We start from the raw sequence: 17,917 nt of genomic DNA, 5'->3' as shown, positions 1-17,917 counted from the left end.
TGACAATTTTTTTTTCTTTTCATTTTTTTCAACTCTTGCACTAAACAATCTACTAATTTTTCAACACACTGTTCCTCATCATCACCTTGCTTAAATCTTAAATCACAAAAATTTTAATAGCAGCATTTTTTTATATGAAAATAAGCTATTCATTGTTTGGGTCGGTCCACTGCTCATGACTCGTCTTCTGTGTACGGCTGTACAGACATGTTTTTGACATGAAAGGACAACGAATTCCGTTCCAAATCATGCATTCAAATTCATTGACAAACATTCTGCATATATTTCTCCATTAACTTTACATTATAAACGTACACTTTGAATAATAAATTTGTCGGTACATTAAAGTAAATTATTAATTATTTAAAACCTTTTCCTATGTGTCTTCGTTCTTCATGTATTTTCAATAGTACTATTTCTGTTTACAATACTTAACTGTCCTAAACTAAACCGATCACGGTGATCACTATTGTTACTTACATTGATAGTCATCCACTATGACTAATGTAGAGTAACAAAACTTCACCCACTCTAATATTTACCTCATAGTAGAGATGAGCAAGAAGTCGCAAATTGCGATTCAATCGCAGCGATTTTAAAATCGCAATTGTGTGTAATTTTGTGGCTATTTCAACATTTTATAGTAAACTGAGATTGAATTTTCTCTCTGATATTATTATTTATTTATAGAGAAGGTGATATTTTCTAGGGCCAAGATCAATAATATACCGGGTGTCTCAAGAGTGATTTACTCCTATAACTTTTTTATCTTTTTTTTGTAAAAAACGAGAATGACTACAACTTTTGATTTTTAAATGACACCCTCGATATTTTTTTACTTTATTCAATAGAAAATGACACTCTCAATAGAATGGCATATCATCCTATGTCAACTTTTGACATTTTCGCTTAAAAATTGTATTTTAAATTTCAATCTGGAGTTCCATGGCTAAAAAAAGGAGGCTTGGAAAAACAGATTTGGTAATCTATTGGTTTTCGTGTCTTGTCCTGGCTGATTAAAATATTAAAAAATACCCTTGGTATTTCGAGTCAAATTGTCGTTATGAACGACATGTTACAATTTCCAATTAAACCATATGCAAAAATGTCAAAGTGAGTGTCATTTTCTATCTAATAAAGTAATAAAAATACCGAGAGTGTTATGAAGAAATCAAAAAGTTGTAGTCATTGACGGTGCTTTTTGCTCGTCTCTACCTAGCACGGAATACGTCAATCAATCCTAATCGCGATTTATGTCACATACTAACGTACCAAATCTTGTTTCTTTACTTGAAAAAATAAAAAAGTTATAGGGATGAGCCATCTTAAAAAAATAATTCTTTTAGATTTTTTAAAAATTGGATAAAGAATTAGATAAATGAAACCCGTAGAAAGAGTAGATATGTGTAGTTGCATCAGTTGCAGCATATAATAAAATTTTAATACCTATAATATGTGTTGCAGATGTTAAAAAAACTAAACAACTGATTATTATTCTTATTAACTCTTTTTAACTGTTAAGCTGGTACATACACAAAACATTATAGACATAGTACAATATGTAAGTATTAAAATCGCAATCGCAGGTTACAGTCGCAGCGATTTAAAAATCGCAATCGCAGTTTCAATTGCGATCGGCGAATCGCAGTTTTTCTCGTCTCATACCAGTACCTCATAGTAAACAATCGATGCCCAATACGGCCTGTTCTTGGTATGGCACTGCTTGAAGTTTTACGCTGGAATTGATATTGGTTGTTGATGCATTTTCATCTGTTGGATTGTACGCAGGCGGAGGTGTTTCAGCCAAGTGGGCATATGATTTGATGATTGGATACATTAGATATGGGAGAGGCTCATGTGGGCCGAATTAAAACCATTTGAAGAATATCTCATATTATGAGGCATATCGACTATTTGTTGGAATGGCAATAATGAGTGGCCTGGTAAAAAATGATTATGGCGTGGTACCAAGACTGGTGGAAAGACTGGACTCTCTATCCTTTTATAATGATAAGGATTAATGCACACTTTCTTAGGTTTTGATGAAAATGGGCACTGGCATGTTTCTAAAGGTTTTAATTCGCTATGGCTCTGCAAATCGGGCCACCTTCATACACGGCAGTATATTACATGGGACAAGCCCTTCTTATGAGAAACCTACAACAGAAGTAACCATTGTCAACATTGTACTAATATTGGAATAACTATATCAAAAAAAAAGTTTACAAACCTGTAGTCTTAAACCCAAACTTCTAGGGATAGTCACGTATTTGCTTGGTTGTCCAGGACAACTTAAAGCCCAACCTTTCCATATCATCTATTGCACCTTTCCGTTTTTTTTTCAACTTTTTTACTTAACCTATCTACTGCTGGCACATTTTTGGCCAAATCTAACAATTTTATATAATAATTTTATCTAGGCCTCAACTCTTTTTCTAAACTATCTACTGATTTTTCAGCACACTGCTCCTTCTCATCACCTTGTTTAAATCCTAAAAGTATTTTAATAGCAGCGCTTTTATATGAAAATAAACTATTGATTGTTTGGGTCGATCCACTGCTACATGACTCATCTTCATCAGTGTCCATGTATACTAAAAATTGGTGGAAACGGAGATTCCATTCATGTCTGTTTCTGTAAACGTTAGGTGATTTCAACCGTAAAAATTATATGTGGTTTTAACTCAAAGATATCAGACCTCCCTACATTCGAAAGAAACTACCGAAGATACAACAAATGTGTCAGAATGCACTTCACCCCAGTTACAGTTTAAGTACCTACTCAGATATGGGTTTGCAAGAACCATCTATACAGAACCACTGAAATTCATCATGACTATTACTAAATTTTGAGGATTAATTCAGAACCTGTAGAAACTTTCAGAAAAGCAATTTTTCCTTTCAGAAAAGTTATTTCTCCTCACTCATATCCAGCATAAAGATCGGCCAGTACAATATCTCCTGGAACCTCATCTATACACAATTGACAAAACTTATCCGAATCATCTCAAACAAGATTATATTTACCAGACAGACAATTCGTCAGTACATGATGGCCCATAAAAGTTAGTAGCTGTTTTGACATGATTATTGCAAACTGTTATGTCTGTAACATATGTAAACATAAAATAGCTTGATCATTGTCGTGGATTACTTTATGACAAATTCCAAGGAACAAATTTTATCACAAATTCCACAGGGATAGACAGGAGGCGCATTAAGGTTGATTCTCACTATACCTTCCATATCAGCGCCCTTCCGTTTCCCTTCCGTTTACATAAAATATTATACCATGGAAATGAATAAGACAATGCACCCATACTTAGCTACCCTCTTGGCAACGGAAACTTTATATTGGACATCGACGCTAGCAATGTTGCGTTAGGCGCTGTTCTGTCTCAGATCCAGGATTGTCAAGAAAAAGTCATTGGTTATTTTAGTAAGACCTTGTCAAAACCGGAAAGGAACTACTGTGTAACCAGACGAGAATTACTAGCAGTAGTTAAAGCAGTGGAACACTTCTACAAGTATCTCTATGGAAGAAAGTTCTTGTTAAGAACAGACCATGCTGCTTTGAAATGGCTGTTGCAGTTTAAGAATCCTGAAGGGCAGGTAGCTAGATGGATTGAACGATTACAAGAATTTGACTACGACACAGACCAAACCAAACATCGAGCTGGGGCAATCCATCGGAATGCCGACGCACTTTCCAGAAGACCTTGCGCTAAGGACTGTAAGCATTGTTCCCGAGCAGAAGAGAAAGAAGTGAAACTCCTTAACAACTGTGGTTAATGATAGTTGGCAACCCGAAGATCTTGCAAATGACCAAACCAGTTACCCAGAATTAGGGTTAGTAATTAACTGGAAAAACACAGGCCAAAGACCAACGTGGGAAGAAGTTTGCAGATATTCGCCGAACGTAAAGTCGTACTGGGCCCAGTGGACTTCCTTGGTAATAGATAACGGACTACTTCGCCGTGTGATCGAGAGACCGGAGACCATGAACAGAACTATCAACCGTTATCTGGAAAAAGTAGTCTCTGACCACCAAAGAGACTGGGACAAATTTCTTCACCTGTTCCTGTTGGCCTACCGTTCATCCGTCCAAGAATCTACAGGGCAAACTCCAGCCAGCATCGTTATGGGACGGGAAGTACCCTGTGATCTGAAATTTGGTTGCCGACCGGGAGAAGAAGTCGCCGGAGAAGATTATGTCCACACACTACGTCAAAGGATGGACGACATTCATCAGAGAGTCCGCCTAAATATTTAAAGTGCTAGTGACCGAATGAAGGAACACTACGACATTCAAGCTGAGCATGGAGGATACCAACCAGGGCCGACGATTTCATGGCCCGATACAACAGCAGTGAGAAGGCTCGCTATGGTGTAACCAAAGAAAATCAACGAGACCTCTTTTCCGTGCCTCCTGATTATTCGCTCGCTCATTGTGTGGCTCGAGATTTGCGGATGTCCAGAGGAATCGCTGCGACGTTCAATGAGAAGTTTGGGCGTGTCGGAGAACTACGCCGACAGGATCCAGAGGTTGGAAGCGTCTTGAGGCTAACCGACAATGCACATGGCCAAGCAAGACACATCTTCTACCTGGTCACCAAGGAATGGTCCCCGAGTAAGCCGACTTATCTCAATCTATGGAAGACCCTGATTGAACTGAGAGAAGCCCTGCTAAACAACAACATTGCACGATTAGCCATTCCGAAGCTGGCACGGCGTGTGGACTCGATGGTTTGAGTTGGCGTACAATCCGGAACATGATTGAAGTCTTGTTCAGATTTACGGGAATCGAGATCCTCGTTTGCTGCTACAACCCAAAGCTGAGATCGGGAGAGAAAACTGTAGACTGCTATTTCTACCAGACTTCGCAATGTACCAGGGGCTAGCTTTGCAAATACCTTCATTCACCGTGTACATCTCGGGACGAGCATGTGCCTAAGAAGGAGGCAGTGTTGCGGACCCGTGTGGACTCGACCTAACCTAACTATATGTCCCGCCCTCAGATGACCTTAACATCGCATTAAAGAATATACACCGTATAATGATTCATTCGTTCGAGAAGAATCGAGTCCCACTGGAATGGACTAGTTCATACGAGAACATTCGAAAACCTTCTCTACGCACCTAACGATCTATGGACTATTCTAGAGTTCTTTACCTGTCGGTATAAAAGCCGGCGGCTGTGGCCTACAGGGGGCAGTTATAAATATATCAGTGCAGTGGACGCGCTAAAATTCAAAATAAATTCTTAGTTATAAATCGTTTGTAAATAGTTCTATAAGTCTTTTATCGTTATTGTTTTTGTTAATTAGTGTTAAATAAATAGTGTTTAAATAAATTGTGACTTTCTATCCACACGGAACCGACGAAAAACGTAACATTACAATAAAAGCTACCTAAATTGGAATTTACCCGGTATAGGCTAATATGTAGTTAAATTAACTATTGTACTTTAAATCAAATTAAAACTTATATTTATATAAAAAGTTATACAGGGTGAGACAAAACTAATATTGAATATTGGTCACCTTTAAAAGCATGTTACTCTTTTATTTTAAATAGAACACCCAGTATATTATGGAGAATTTATGTCTCTTCAAAATACTATTAAGGTTGCCTACTCCTCAAACAAAGATTTTCCTAGATATTTTCATTTACATGATTTGATCTGATTAGATCTTTATTATTTGATAAAATCTAGATGACTGTGATATGTCTGACGTTACTTCAACATAGATGTCTAATTAGTTCAACTTTAACAACTAGTTATCATCTTTTGTCAGTTAAAACAAAAAAATTTCTCAAGAATTTGCCGAAAATGCAAACTTATCCTACATCAGAGAGAATTGATATGATTCTATTAGTTGGTGAATGCAGTGTGCATTCACCAATTAATAGAATACTTAAATGCTCCTGATCTTTATAGTCTGGTTTTCTTATGGAAATATGTTAAAGACAGTGTTTAAAAAACTTGACCAACTAGTGTCGACAAGATGAGATAAATTATTGTAGCGACTTTTTGAGGTAGAACTCCACATATGCCTTTTAAAATGAAAAGATCCTTTTGAAAAGGCAATCATTTTATGCAGTTAACAGGAAAGGAAGCATTTTGAGCATTTGATTTCATCTAGCTAATTTTTGTCGCATAATAATTATAGGTTTATATCTAGTTTTAATTCTGTAATAATTAAAATATGTTTTAAACGTGTATTTTTTTATTACCGTTGAGTATTTTACTCCACAATCTTTAATTTTTGTTAAATTAACAAAAGGTATATCACACAGCCACCTAATTTTTTTCAAATAATAAAGATCTACTGACGCAAAATCATAAAAATTAAAATATCTAGGAAAATCCTTATCTTATCTTCCTTATCTATCCTTACCGGAAAAATATACTGGGTGTTCCATTTAAAATAAAGGAGTAACTTATTGCTTTTAAACGACTAATGTTCCATATTAGTTTTGTCTCACCCTGTATAACTTTTCGGGTCAAATTTCAATTTGCTTTAATATACAATGGCAATTTCAATTTGGTTTAACATACAAACCAAACTATAACAAAGTCAACTAAAATTTAGGTAGCTGTTATCGAAATTTAAAATTTACTCTTCATTTTCACAAAATGTGAAATATGTCAAAATCCTTAGATTTTAGGTATATGCTTCTTGGATAAAACTTTTCTAGAATCGGAAAATCAATTAATATATAGGGTGTTCCATTAGAAAAAAACACAACTTTGATGTGAACTTTTTTTGGGGACACCGTGTATAATTCTATATATTTTTATAAAATGCAGTTAACCTACATATGCTGCCAAAATTTCATTTCGATATAAACTACCGTTTTCTTTGGGGCTTCCGCGGCGTATGAGAGGCGCCACCCTGTATGTGTAGCTTCAAACATTTTTAAAAATATTTTCGAAATAAGCCACATAATACGCGCCAAGAATTTAATTCCGATTAAAATTATTGTTTTTCCTAGAGATATGTCTTGTAAGAGGCTCCACATTGTATAATATTTGAAAATCATAATTACACATGTACTTTGTTATGTTATTAAACTACTTATGAATATCCGTTTGATAACATAACAAATTTTTCAGAACACCAGAACTGGTCCAAACAAATTTTCAACAAAAGTTTTAATTGGTTATTATTCATGAGTAAACAACATATCGCAAAAAATCCCGATATATTTAACATATTATAGCCTAATAGATAAATTCGGGAAATACCGCATATTATAATAATCTAATAACTAATTAGTTGAAAATATAAAAAAAAACATTAAAATTAGAGTATTTAAAATTAAAAATACCTACCAATCAACAAATAATCTAATATAAACTGTTCCAAAATATTATAGAGTAAAGAGATACCGATACTAGTACTCGATACCGTGTGTTTTGCAAAATTGAAGTCTCATTAAGGAGCCGATAACGCCTATAAACCGCCTCGTGCGTGTTGGCATCATATTCACTATAATATATAAATCCAGATATAAATGATATAACATTTATACGTAATGTACGTTTATACGTTTGTTATATACTCGTATAATATAATAATAATATACGTTTAAACGTTATATACGATATAACGTTTATACAGGGTGGTTCGAATTGTATTCGGGAAACTTCGACAGCACATTCTGCAGATAAAAATAACTAAAAAAATTCGGATAAATGTATGTCCTAAAATGATAGTTTCGTAATACATAGTTTTCATTTTTATTTCGATTGTTTTCAAATAATTTCTGACCTAATGACATTTGGTGGTCGTACAATGGGCGCATTCAGTAAACACACCGGTATTAATCTGTAAAGACCTACCCAGTGGCAGATACAGTGGGAGGGCCCATGGGACCCGGGCCCCCCTAAAGTCTGTGAATTGTGTAAAATTTTAGGCTTTTGGGTTAAAAATGGCGTCCTAAACAGCATAATCTACATTGCTTTTTATTTTGCCCCCCCCCCCTAAAATAAATTCCTGTATCCGCCCCTGGACCTACCGATAACTTTTCATTGAACGATCAAGTTACTGATACGTAAATAAATAAATAAACAGGAAACAAAATACGGTAGGCTCTCAAGTGATCGGTGAATCAACCGGTGAGTTACCATTGGCATTTACTTTAATTTTCTGCACCGGTGGACTAACCGGTATGTTTACCGAATGTGCCCAATGTCTCCCTTTATTTTTTGGCTATCTATCTTCTTACCACATAGAATTTTCAATGATGGCTAATTGTAAAAATTTCAGAAATAACAGTTGCAGTAAACTCAGTGCCATTGTCGCTATGAAGTATGAGTCGCAGGAGTCCCAGACTCCAGAAATATTTTAATCAGTTCTTTTGCAACCTCCGCTGCACTTTTTGTCGTAAAAGGTCGTAAAAATATAAATTTCGTTACATGATTTTGATAATGGAGGAACCGATGAAACTCATTGTCGGGGCGATATTGAAAATCTATTAGGTCAAATTGTCATAGTCATAAATTAAATAAAAATATGTCATCAACAAAACAGTTTTATTAATTAATGAATCCAAACTATATCATTGTTACTTAGAAATAACTAACGAGATTATTATTATCAAATAGAACATTTGGTTAATGGTAGCCTAGTTCAGTCCTTACACTTTTGGAATATATTTAAAAACATAAACAAAAATAAAGAATAGCATATAAAACAAATCTACTAAAAGATTCATTATAATTAAGTGTTTAAGAATATCACCCGACTTGTTCCTTTGAAAATCAATACAAATTATTCGATTTGATAATAGAATTTGGTTCATACAACTTTTAGTACATATAAGTTAGTTCTCCGTTTATTTATAGTACTAAATGAACTTCAAATTTCACCATTTTTAGGCTATATCATTCACAAATAAAATGTTTGTAAAATATGAACTATAAATGGCGAAAATCAAAAATTATTCATCTTTTTTTCGTCATTTTCACTGTTTCTTCTGCAGTTCGTTTCTTGCCTCGAATTTCATGACTATTTGCTTCGATAAGCAATTTGTTTTCACAGACTACACAGTTATCCGTACTTCCATGGCCTGCCGTACAAAATATAGTTAATTCTTCTACACTCAGTTTCTCCTCCTTTATTTGTACTTCCTCTGGATTGAAATATGAATCGGCCACAACCTCAGGAGACATTTCTTCGGGTATTTCCAGTTCTTGGGATGTTTCTTTCATTTTTCGCTTATCTTTACCCATATCGATGTCATCTGAGACGTCAATCTTACTCCCAATTTCCCCTGATATGCTTTCTGATTTATTGTTTTGTTGTTTTAAGACACTTGGTATACTCAATAAAAATAAATCGTCTACAGTTTTAATCGAATCCAACAAATCCTTAGGAATATTTGCACTGGAAAATCCGAGTTTAGGGTCTGTTCCAAATAACGCTTTAAAAGGAGAACATCCTATTGCATTATTGTGACAGTTGTTTCTCTGAAACTGTACAAAATGACAACCTAGCGACCAGTTGTTCGATTGGTGGTCGTACATCCATGCCTCCAACATATTTACAAGGTCCTGATGACGGTCTTCAATGTCTCCCTTTATTTTTTGGCGATCTAGCTTCTTACCACAAAGAATTTTCAATGATGGCCATATTGTGAAAATTTCAGAAATAAGAGTTGCAGTAAACTGAGTGCCATTGTCGCTATGAAATATGAGTCGTAGGAGTCCCAGACTCCAGAAATATTTCAATCAGTTCTTTTTCAAACTCCGCTGCACTTTTTCTCATTGTCGGGGCGAGGTCATAGTATTATTATATTATAATACATAAATTAAATAAAAAATATGTCATCAACAAAACAGTTTTATTAATTAATGAATCCAAACTATATCATTGTTACTTAGAAATAACTAATGAGATTATTATTATCAAATAGAACATTTGGTTAATGGTAGCCTAGTTCAGTCCTTACACTTTTGGAATATATTCAAAAACATAAACAAAAATAAAGAATAGCATATAAAACAAATCTACTAAAATATTCATTATAATTAAGTGTTTAAGAATATCACCCGACTTGTTCCTTTGAAAACCAATACAAATTATTCGATTTGATAATAGAATTGGTTCATACAAGTTTTAGTACATACAAATTAGTTCTCCGTTTATTTATAGTACTAAATGAACTTCAAATTTGACCATTTTTAGGCTATATCATTCACAAATAAAATGTTTGTAAAATATGAACTCTAAATGGCGAAAATCCAAAATGAATCGTCATTTTCACTGCTTCTTCTGCAGTTCGTTTCTTGCCTCGAATTTCATGACTGTTTTCTTCGATAAGCAATTTGTTTTTACACACTACACAGTTATCCGTACTTCCATGGCATGCCGTACAAAAAATAGTTTAATTCTTCTACACTCGGTTTCTCTTCCTTTATTTGTACTTCCTCTGGATTGAAACATGAATCGGCCACAACCCCAGGAGACATTTCTTTGGGTATTTCCAGTTCTTGGGATGTTTCTTTCATTTTTCGCTTATCTTTACCCATATTGATGACATCATCTGAGACGTCAATCTTACTCCCAATTTCCCCTGATATGCTTACTGATTCATTGTTTTGTTGTTTCAAGACACTTGGTATACTCAATAAAAATAAATCGTCTACAATTTTAAGCGAATCCAACAAATCCTTAGGAATATTGGCACTGGAAAATCCGAGTTTAGGGTTTGTTCCAAATAACGCTTTAAAAGGACAGAGTCTTATGGCATTACTGTGAAAGTTGTTTCTCTGAAACTGTACAAAATGACAACCTAGCGACCAGTTGTTCGATTGGTGGTCGTACATCCGTGCCTTCAACATATTTCCAAGGTCTTGATGACGGTCTTATATGCCTCCCTATAATTTTTAGCGATCTATCTTCTTACCACAAAGAATTTTCAATGATGGCCATATTGTAAAAATTTCAGAAATAACAGTTGCAGTAAACTCAGTGCCATTGTCGCCATGAAGTATGAGTCGCAGGAGTCCCAGACTCCAGAAATACTTTAATCAGTTCTTTTGCAACCTCCGCTGCACTTTTTGTCGTAAAAGGTCGTAAAAATATAAATTTCGTTACATGATTTTGATAATGGAGTAATCGATGAAACTCATTGTCGGGGCGAGATTGAAAATTTATTAGGTCAAATTGTCATAGTATTATTATATTATAATACATAAATTAAATAAAAAATATGTCATCAACAAAACAGTTTTATTTATTAATGAATCCAAACTATATCATTGTTACTTAGAAATAACTAACGAGATTATTATTATCAAATAGAACATTTAAGGTTACTGGTAGCCTAGTTCAGTCCTTACACTTTTGGAATATATTTAAAAACATAAACAAAAATAAAGAATAGCATATAAAACAAATCTACTAAAAGATTCATTATAATTAAGTGTTTAAGAATATCACCCGACTTGTTCCTTTGAAAATCAATACAAATTATTCGATTTGATAATAGAATTTGGTTCATACAACTTTTAGTACATACAAGTTAGTTCTCCGTTTATTTATAGTACTAAATGAACTTCAAATTTCACCATTTTTAGGCTATATCATTTACAAATAAAATGTCTGTAAAATATGAACTATAAATGGCGAAAATCCAAAATTAATCATCTTTTTTTCGTCATTTTCACTGTTTCTTCTGCAGTTCGTTTCTTGACTCGAATTTCATGACTATTTTCTTCGATAAGCAATTTGTTTTCACAGACTACACAGTTATCCGTACTTCCATGGCATGCCGTACAAAACATAGTTAATTCTTCTACACTCAGTTTCTCGTCCTTTATTTGTACTTCCTCTGGATTGAAATATGAATCGGCCACAACCTCAGGAGACATTTCTTCGGGTATTTCCAGTTCTTGGGACGTTTCTTTCATTTTTCGCTTATCTTTATCCATATCGATGTCATCTGAGACGTCAATCTTACTCCCAATTTCCCCTGATATGCTTACTGATTCATTGTTTTGTTGTTTTAAGACACTTGGTATACTCAATAAAAATAAATCGTCTACAGTTTTAAGCGAATCCAACAAATCCTTAGATATATTGGCACTGGAAAATCCGAGTTTAGGGTCTGTTCCAAATAACGCTTTAAAAGGAGAACATCCTATTGCATTATTGTGACAGTTGTTTCTCTGAAACTGTACAAAATGACAACCTAGCGACCAATTGTTCGATTGGTGGTCGTACATCCATGCCTTCAACATATTTACAAGGTCTTGATGACGGTCTTCAATGTCTCCCTTTATTTTTTGGCGATCTATCTTCTTACCACAAAGAATTTTCACTGATGGCCACAATGTAAAAATTTCAGAAATAACAGTTGAAATGAACTCAGTGCCATTATCGCTATGAAGTATGGCAGGAGCCCCCGACTCTAAAAATATTTTAATTAGTTCCTTTGCAACCTCCTCTGCACTTTGTGTTTTAAGGGGTCGTAAAAATATAAATTTCGTTACATGATCTTCATAATGGAGTAACCAGTGAAACTCATTGTCCGGGCGTGATTGAAAATCTATTAAGTCAAATTGCCCTCTTGAAATAATATCTGACGAAATAACAGGTTGTACGGCCGAACTCGTATGATTTTTGTTCTTTCTCTGTTGGCACACTCTACATGTTTCGATAAGTTTCTCTATCGCAACTCTTGATACCTCATACGCTGATTTCACGGTGTGGAGCAGTTTATCTCGTCCGCCGTGACCTATATTAACGTGCTTTTCGTACAAAAGATTAAATAAGTCCTCGTAAGCAACCATATAAGTCATTTTTTTATTATCTTTGTGTTTTTTAACAACGACCATTTTCCCATCAACTTGTTTTAAGTCGTAGAGAGATAGAAGATAGTACTGGCGTCTTTTCTTTCTCCCTGGTGTTTCTTTGGCCAGTAAAATATCATCCGCTATCTGTAACAAAAATCCTTTATTAGAGTTGGTAAAGTAAAATAGGTCTTCTAATACTTCTTGAATATTATAAAATCGAATTGGAAAATTAAATCGTAGGTAAACATACAAGGTTGTTATGTTTTTAAACCAGTACACTGTGACCTTATCTCTCCACAGTACTAAAATCTATTACTATTTATCTATAGTGTGATGTCGTTATTTTACAGCTACTCCAGTTTTTACTCCCATATACAGGGTGGCGCACCTCATTCGCCTCGGTTGATTATACGAAAACGGAAAGATCTAGAAACAAAATATTTTATGAGTATATGTGGGGAGGCAATGTGCACAATTTAAAATTATTTTGAAACATACAGGGTGTTTCAGAACTAAGATCCATACCAAAGTAATATTTTTTCTTTTGGAACACCCAGTATTTTATTTCATTTTTGGATTCTTGAGCCCAAAAAAGGCGTTTATTATAAGGGTTAAATATGTTTAAAATATTTGGTTTTTGAGATTTTTAAAGGTATTTAAATTTGCATATTACAACAGAATAGATTATTAACACCCTGTACATTACATTTCAGAATTAATTCTTGTGCTATGTTTAAAGGTAGAGAAATAAACTTTACTGAAAAATGTTATTGCTACCTTAAATTTATACAGGGGTATCAAAAATTGCTGATCTATTTTATGGATTTATTTTACATAAAAAGTTCGTTATTTTAAATACAACACCCTGTACTTTTAAAATAAATCGAAGCCGATTCAAATGCTCTTTCAAACTATATTAGGGTTTCCTATACCTATCTAGCTCAGATTTTGAATAAAAAGCGATTTTTAAATAAAATTGCAATCAAGGTGGTTGGTGTCGCCATGGCAATTTTCTAGCGACAGTTAGTAACTATTTTTAAAGTCGACAAAAGTTTATGGACTTAATTTAAAATTATTTAAATTTATAGCAGTTTACTGTTATTTAATTTACCTACAATAGTTTAATAAGTAATATACCCCAGTCTTTGATTTATTTTACAATGACTTGTAGATATATGGATTTTCTATAAAAGAGCCAATTACGGCAAATTCATTTTCTTCACTTCCAATGACAGGTTTCTGCCTAATAAGTTTTTTATAAACCACACTACCAGCTCTGCAATATAGGACAAGTAGTTTTTCAAAAGAACGCTTATCAGGAAGACTCCTATTTGGATATCTTTGAGCATAAGCCCTTGAGGCCAAGAAGCAATTTTCCTTTTGAAAAACTACTTGTCCTATATTGCAGAGCTGGTAGTGTGGTTTATAAAAAACTTATTAGGCAGAAACCTGTCATTGGAAGTGAAGAAAATGAATTTGCCGTAATTGGCTCTTTTATAGAAAATCCATATATCTACAAGTCATTGTAAAATAAATCAAAGACTGGGGTATATTACTTATTAAACTATTGTAGGTAAATTAAATAACAGTAAACTGCTATAAATTTAAATAATTTTAAATTAAGTCCATAAACTAATGTCGACTTAAAAAATAGTTACTACCTCTCACTAGAAAATTGCCATGGCGACAACAGCCACCTTGATTGCAATTTTATTTAAAAATCGCTTTTTATTCAAAATCTGAGCTAGATAGGTATAGGAAACCCTAATATAGTTTGAAAGAGCATTGAATCTACTTCGATTTATTTAAAAAAAATATAAGGTGCTGTATTTGAAATATCGAAGTTTTTATGTAAAATAAATCCTTAAAATAGATCAGCAATTTTTATATAAATTTAAGGAAGCAATAACATTTTTCAGTAAATTTCTCTACCTTTAAACATAGCACAAGAATTAATTCTAAAATGTAATGTACAGGGTGTAAATAATCTAATAATATTGTTGGCATGCATATTTAAATATCTTTAAATATCTTAAAAACCATAGATTTTAAATATATTTAACCCTTATAATAAATACCTTTTTTGGGTTCAAGAATCCAAAAATGAAATACTGGGTGTTCCATAAGAAAAAATATAACTTTGGTATGGATCTTAGTTCTGAAACACCCTGTATAATTCAAAATAATTTTAAATTGTGCACGTGGCCTCTCCACATATACCCATAAAATATTTTGTTTCTACATCTTTCCGTCTTCGTATAAACAACCGAGGCGAATGAGGTGCGCCACCCTGTATACAAGCTGTATACAGGGTGGCGCTTCCCATACGACACAGTTGACACAATCAGTTGATTTAGACAGATCGAATATGTGGACTTTCCTTAACCTATAAACCAAATTTTAACTTTCAATATGCCGAATTTACGAATGAGCCAATGTTTATTCCAAATCATGTTTTCGTCAATTTTACACATGTTTAATTTTTTATCTTAAAACTATTAGAAATAGGTAGGTATAGACATAGGTTAGTATAACAGAAAAATTTTGAGATTTGGAAATAGTTTCGAAAAATATAATAATATACCAGGGGTTTCATTTAAAATAACAAAGATGCTACCACTTTTAGTATAAATCGGCAACACTGTAATGTTGAAATTAATTTAGACACCGGTTCTCCATAAACGTCAAACGTACCATGGACGTGAATTACCCTGTATATATTACTAGTCTTTTTTTCTCGCAATATTTTTTTTAATTAATATTCGACATATAAGAACACTTTGTATGATTTTAATTAGGTAGATCTATCGTTTATAATATGTTCGACCTAAATTTATTATAAATCAACTAAATCAACCCCCTTCCCCCAACCCTCTGTTCCTTAAGTTCTGTCCTCCTTCCCTAAGTTCTGTCGTCTGTTCTTCCTCCGACCACCAGAAGCGCACTTGTGCAAAATTGAAATGTATTATAAGTTGCCTATCTATTTAATATTGTAAGTTTCTATGATAGAAAATAGAAACGAATATAAACTTAGGATATAAATAAGTCCCCGACTCTTTATCGGTTATGGATAGGTTATGGCTTTGGCTTATGGAATTTGGTATAGAAAATAAAATAACATTTTTCAGAAAATTTCTTATGAGAAACATGTTTTTGGGACTTCGTTTAAAATAATCTAAGACGTTCATTTTAAGATAAAATAGGCTTCATTTTCGAAAAAAAAATTGTGTCTGGATAGTTCATTGAACTCTGATAGTTACCTCTTTGAGTTCTTCTCTATTCCATGCCTTCTTCCTATTACTGTCTTCTGCATAATATTCGTTAAGTTTTATATAAAACAGTTCTGAATGCTGTAATAGCTCCATTTTATGTCCTTTAATATACGAAACAAACACAAAACACGGCCTCTTAATAGGGACTAGATATTTAGAGAGATTGTGTCATTGAGAAAACCCCAACAAACGAATATTAATTATTCCTAACTCCAAACAACGACCCTCGATTATGGTATTATATATAGACAAGGCAACGACCGACCGACTGACTGACTGACTGTAAAACGTAAATATGTTGAAAGTTCTCCGATCTCCAAGCCTAGCTACGCTCATAAAATAATTAACTAGAAAGAAGTGTCAACTCTGTGTTAAATCGTGGAAACACGATACGCCACCGAAAGCCTTCGTTGTCGTCTGGAGAACTAATTTTCCAATTGACAGGTTGACATGATAAGGACATGATGGCTTAATTTTCATTTCCGTTTCCGGTTATTCAATGGCGGGTCCTCTTTCAGTTCAAATGTATTTTGTATTTTTACTTTTCATAAATAAAACCAAAAATTATTTATTCACATATATTATTTGAAATATGGAACAACGTGACTAAATAAACATAAAAATATAGAGGATTGTATTGTTTCAATACCAATTAGTTAATTATATGTACTTTTAACGTAAATTAGTTAAGGTATAAGCATGACTTACAGTAATTTGTAAATAAACACACGTATTCGCAGACTTCAAGGACAGAAAACGGACACAGGGACATGAAAACGGGAGCCTTATACAAAAACCTGAAAACAGAAAAACAAATTTTTTTATACTAAAATTAACAATCTAAAAATATCAATAGGTATAAAATATAAATATACTGTTTAAAAAAGCGTCCATTATTCCCAAAGAGACCTGGCTTATAAATCAAAAAGAAGCAAAAAGAGACTTTTAGTCGGATAACATAATCAGATTATCAGTCCGATTTATTGCATTATTGACAATAAATCGCACATATTGGAGATAAATGATGTTGGCTATAGTTAAAAATGATCTTACCTTGCTGTAAATTGTTTCCATTTTCAAAAAAATCGCCGATCAAAGAGATTATAACACCATTTTCTTGCATCTAAAAAATGTAAAAACAGTGTTTATTTACTACCTATTTTTCATATACATGGGACATACCTACTACTGCAGAAACGTCATTTTCTCCAGGATTCTTCATGTAATATATATTTTATATACTTTATTACCTTTATATTTATAAATTTCAGCCGAAATATTAAATTGAACTTCCAAAACGAAACTAAACGGAATGAATTAAAATGGCGTCGAATATTTTCAGAGAATATTTTCGAATTTGTTCTAGAACAAATTTGAAGTTGTCTCTGAAACTGAAATCTGTCAATTCTAAACTGTGAAGTTAGACAATAGTTAGACAAAAACAATGCTGTCCTTGTCTAGGCGGCCATACTTGTCGTGAGGAGAATGACAGGAATGACACTAATGACTGTTTCCAATTTTCCTATTTCACTGTCACCCCCCTGGCTACGCTATTTACCGGATTGACTAATCATTACAGCGAATGACGCGAGACGCAAAACCTAGCGCTAGGGACGTTCAAAAAGATCGATATGTTAAAATATCGATCTTACGTAGTAAAAGTCATGGAATTAAAAGAAACAAACATGAAACAAATCATGGATTCTGAAAATACGTTTTTTTTCTCGAAGTAGAATGACTATTTCGGTATTTCAAAATTGGATATTTCATGTATACGAAAATGCTTTTCGTGGTTTTTGATTTAATGAGACTATTGAGAGACACAACAGTTTCAATA

General features: G+C 33.5%; 1 protein-coding gene and 1 pseudogene across 1 annotated transcript; both read right to left on the bottom strand.

Annotated features, from left to right (window-relative positions):
* Nucleotides 1-246: 246 nt before the first annotated feature.
* LOC115884020 lies at nucleotides 247-2,589 on the bottom strand (annotated as a pseudogene).
* A 7,247-nt stretch (nucleotides 2,590-9,836) lies between these two features.
* On the bottom strand, nucleotides 9,837-16,407 carry LOC115884026 (KRAB-A domain-containing protein 2-like). Its single transcript, XM_030902463.1, has 2 exons — nucleotides 16,069-16,407; nucleotides 9,837-12,952 (listed from the first exon to the last, which is right to left on the bottom strand). The coding sequence occupies exons 1-2, from the start codon at nucleotides 16,171-16,173 to the stop codon at nucleotides 11,657-11,659; spliced, it is 1,401 nt and encodes a 466-aa protein (XP_030758323.1). The 5' UTR covers nucleotides 16,174-16,407; the 3' UTR covers nucleotides 9,837-11,656.
* Nucleotides 16,408-17,917: the final 1,510 nt, after the last annotated feature.

This window comes from Sitophilus oryzae, unplaced genomic scaffold (genome assembly GCF_002938485.1).
Source record: "Sitophilus oryzae breed Bouriz unplaced genomic scaffold, Soryzae_2.0 scaffold_2008_pilon_pilon, whole genome shotgun sequence".
NCBI lineage: Eukaryota > Metazoa > Arthropoda > Insecta > Coleoptera > Curculionidae > Sitophilus > Sitophilus oryzae.
Note: the sequence above shows the minus strand (reverse complement) of the source record. Positions and strands in the feature narration are given on the sequence as shown.

What these genes read in the sequence shown, in the direction of transcription:
- LOC115884026 (XM_030902463.1), bottom strand. Translation starts at nt 16,173, where the DNA reads ATGGAGCTATTACAGCATTCAGAACTGTTTTATATAAAACTTAACGAA. An exon ending in ATAGAGAAGAACTCAAAGAG is followed by an intron (nt 12,953 to 16,068) that starts GTAACTATCAGA and finishes TTTTTGTTACAG; the next exon opens with ATAGCGGATGATATTTTACT.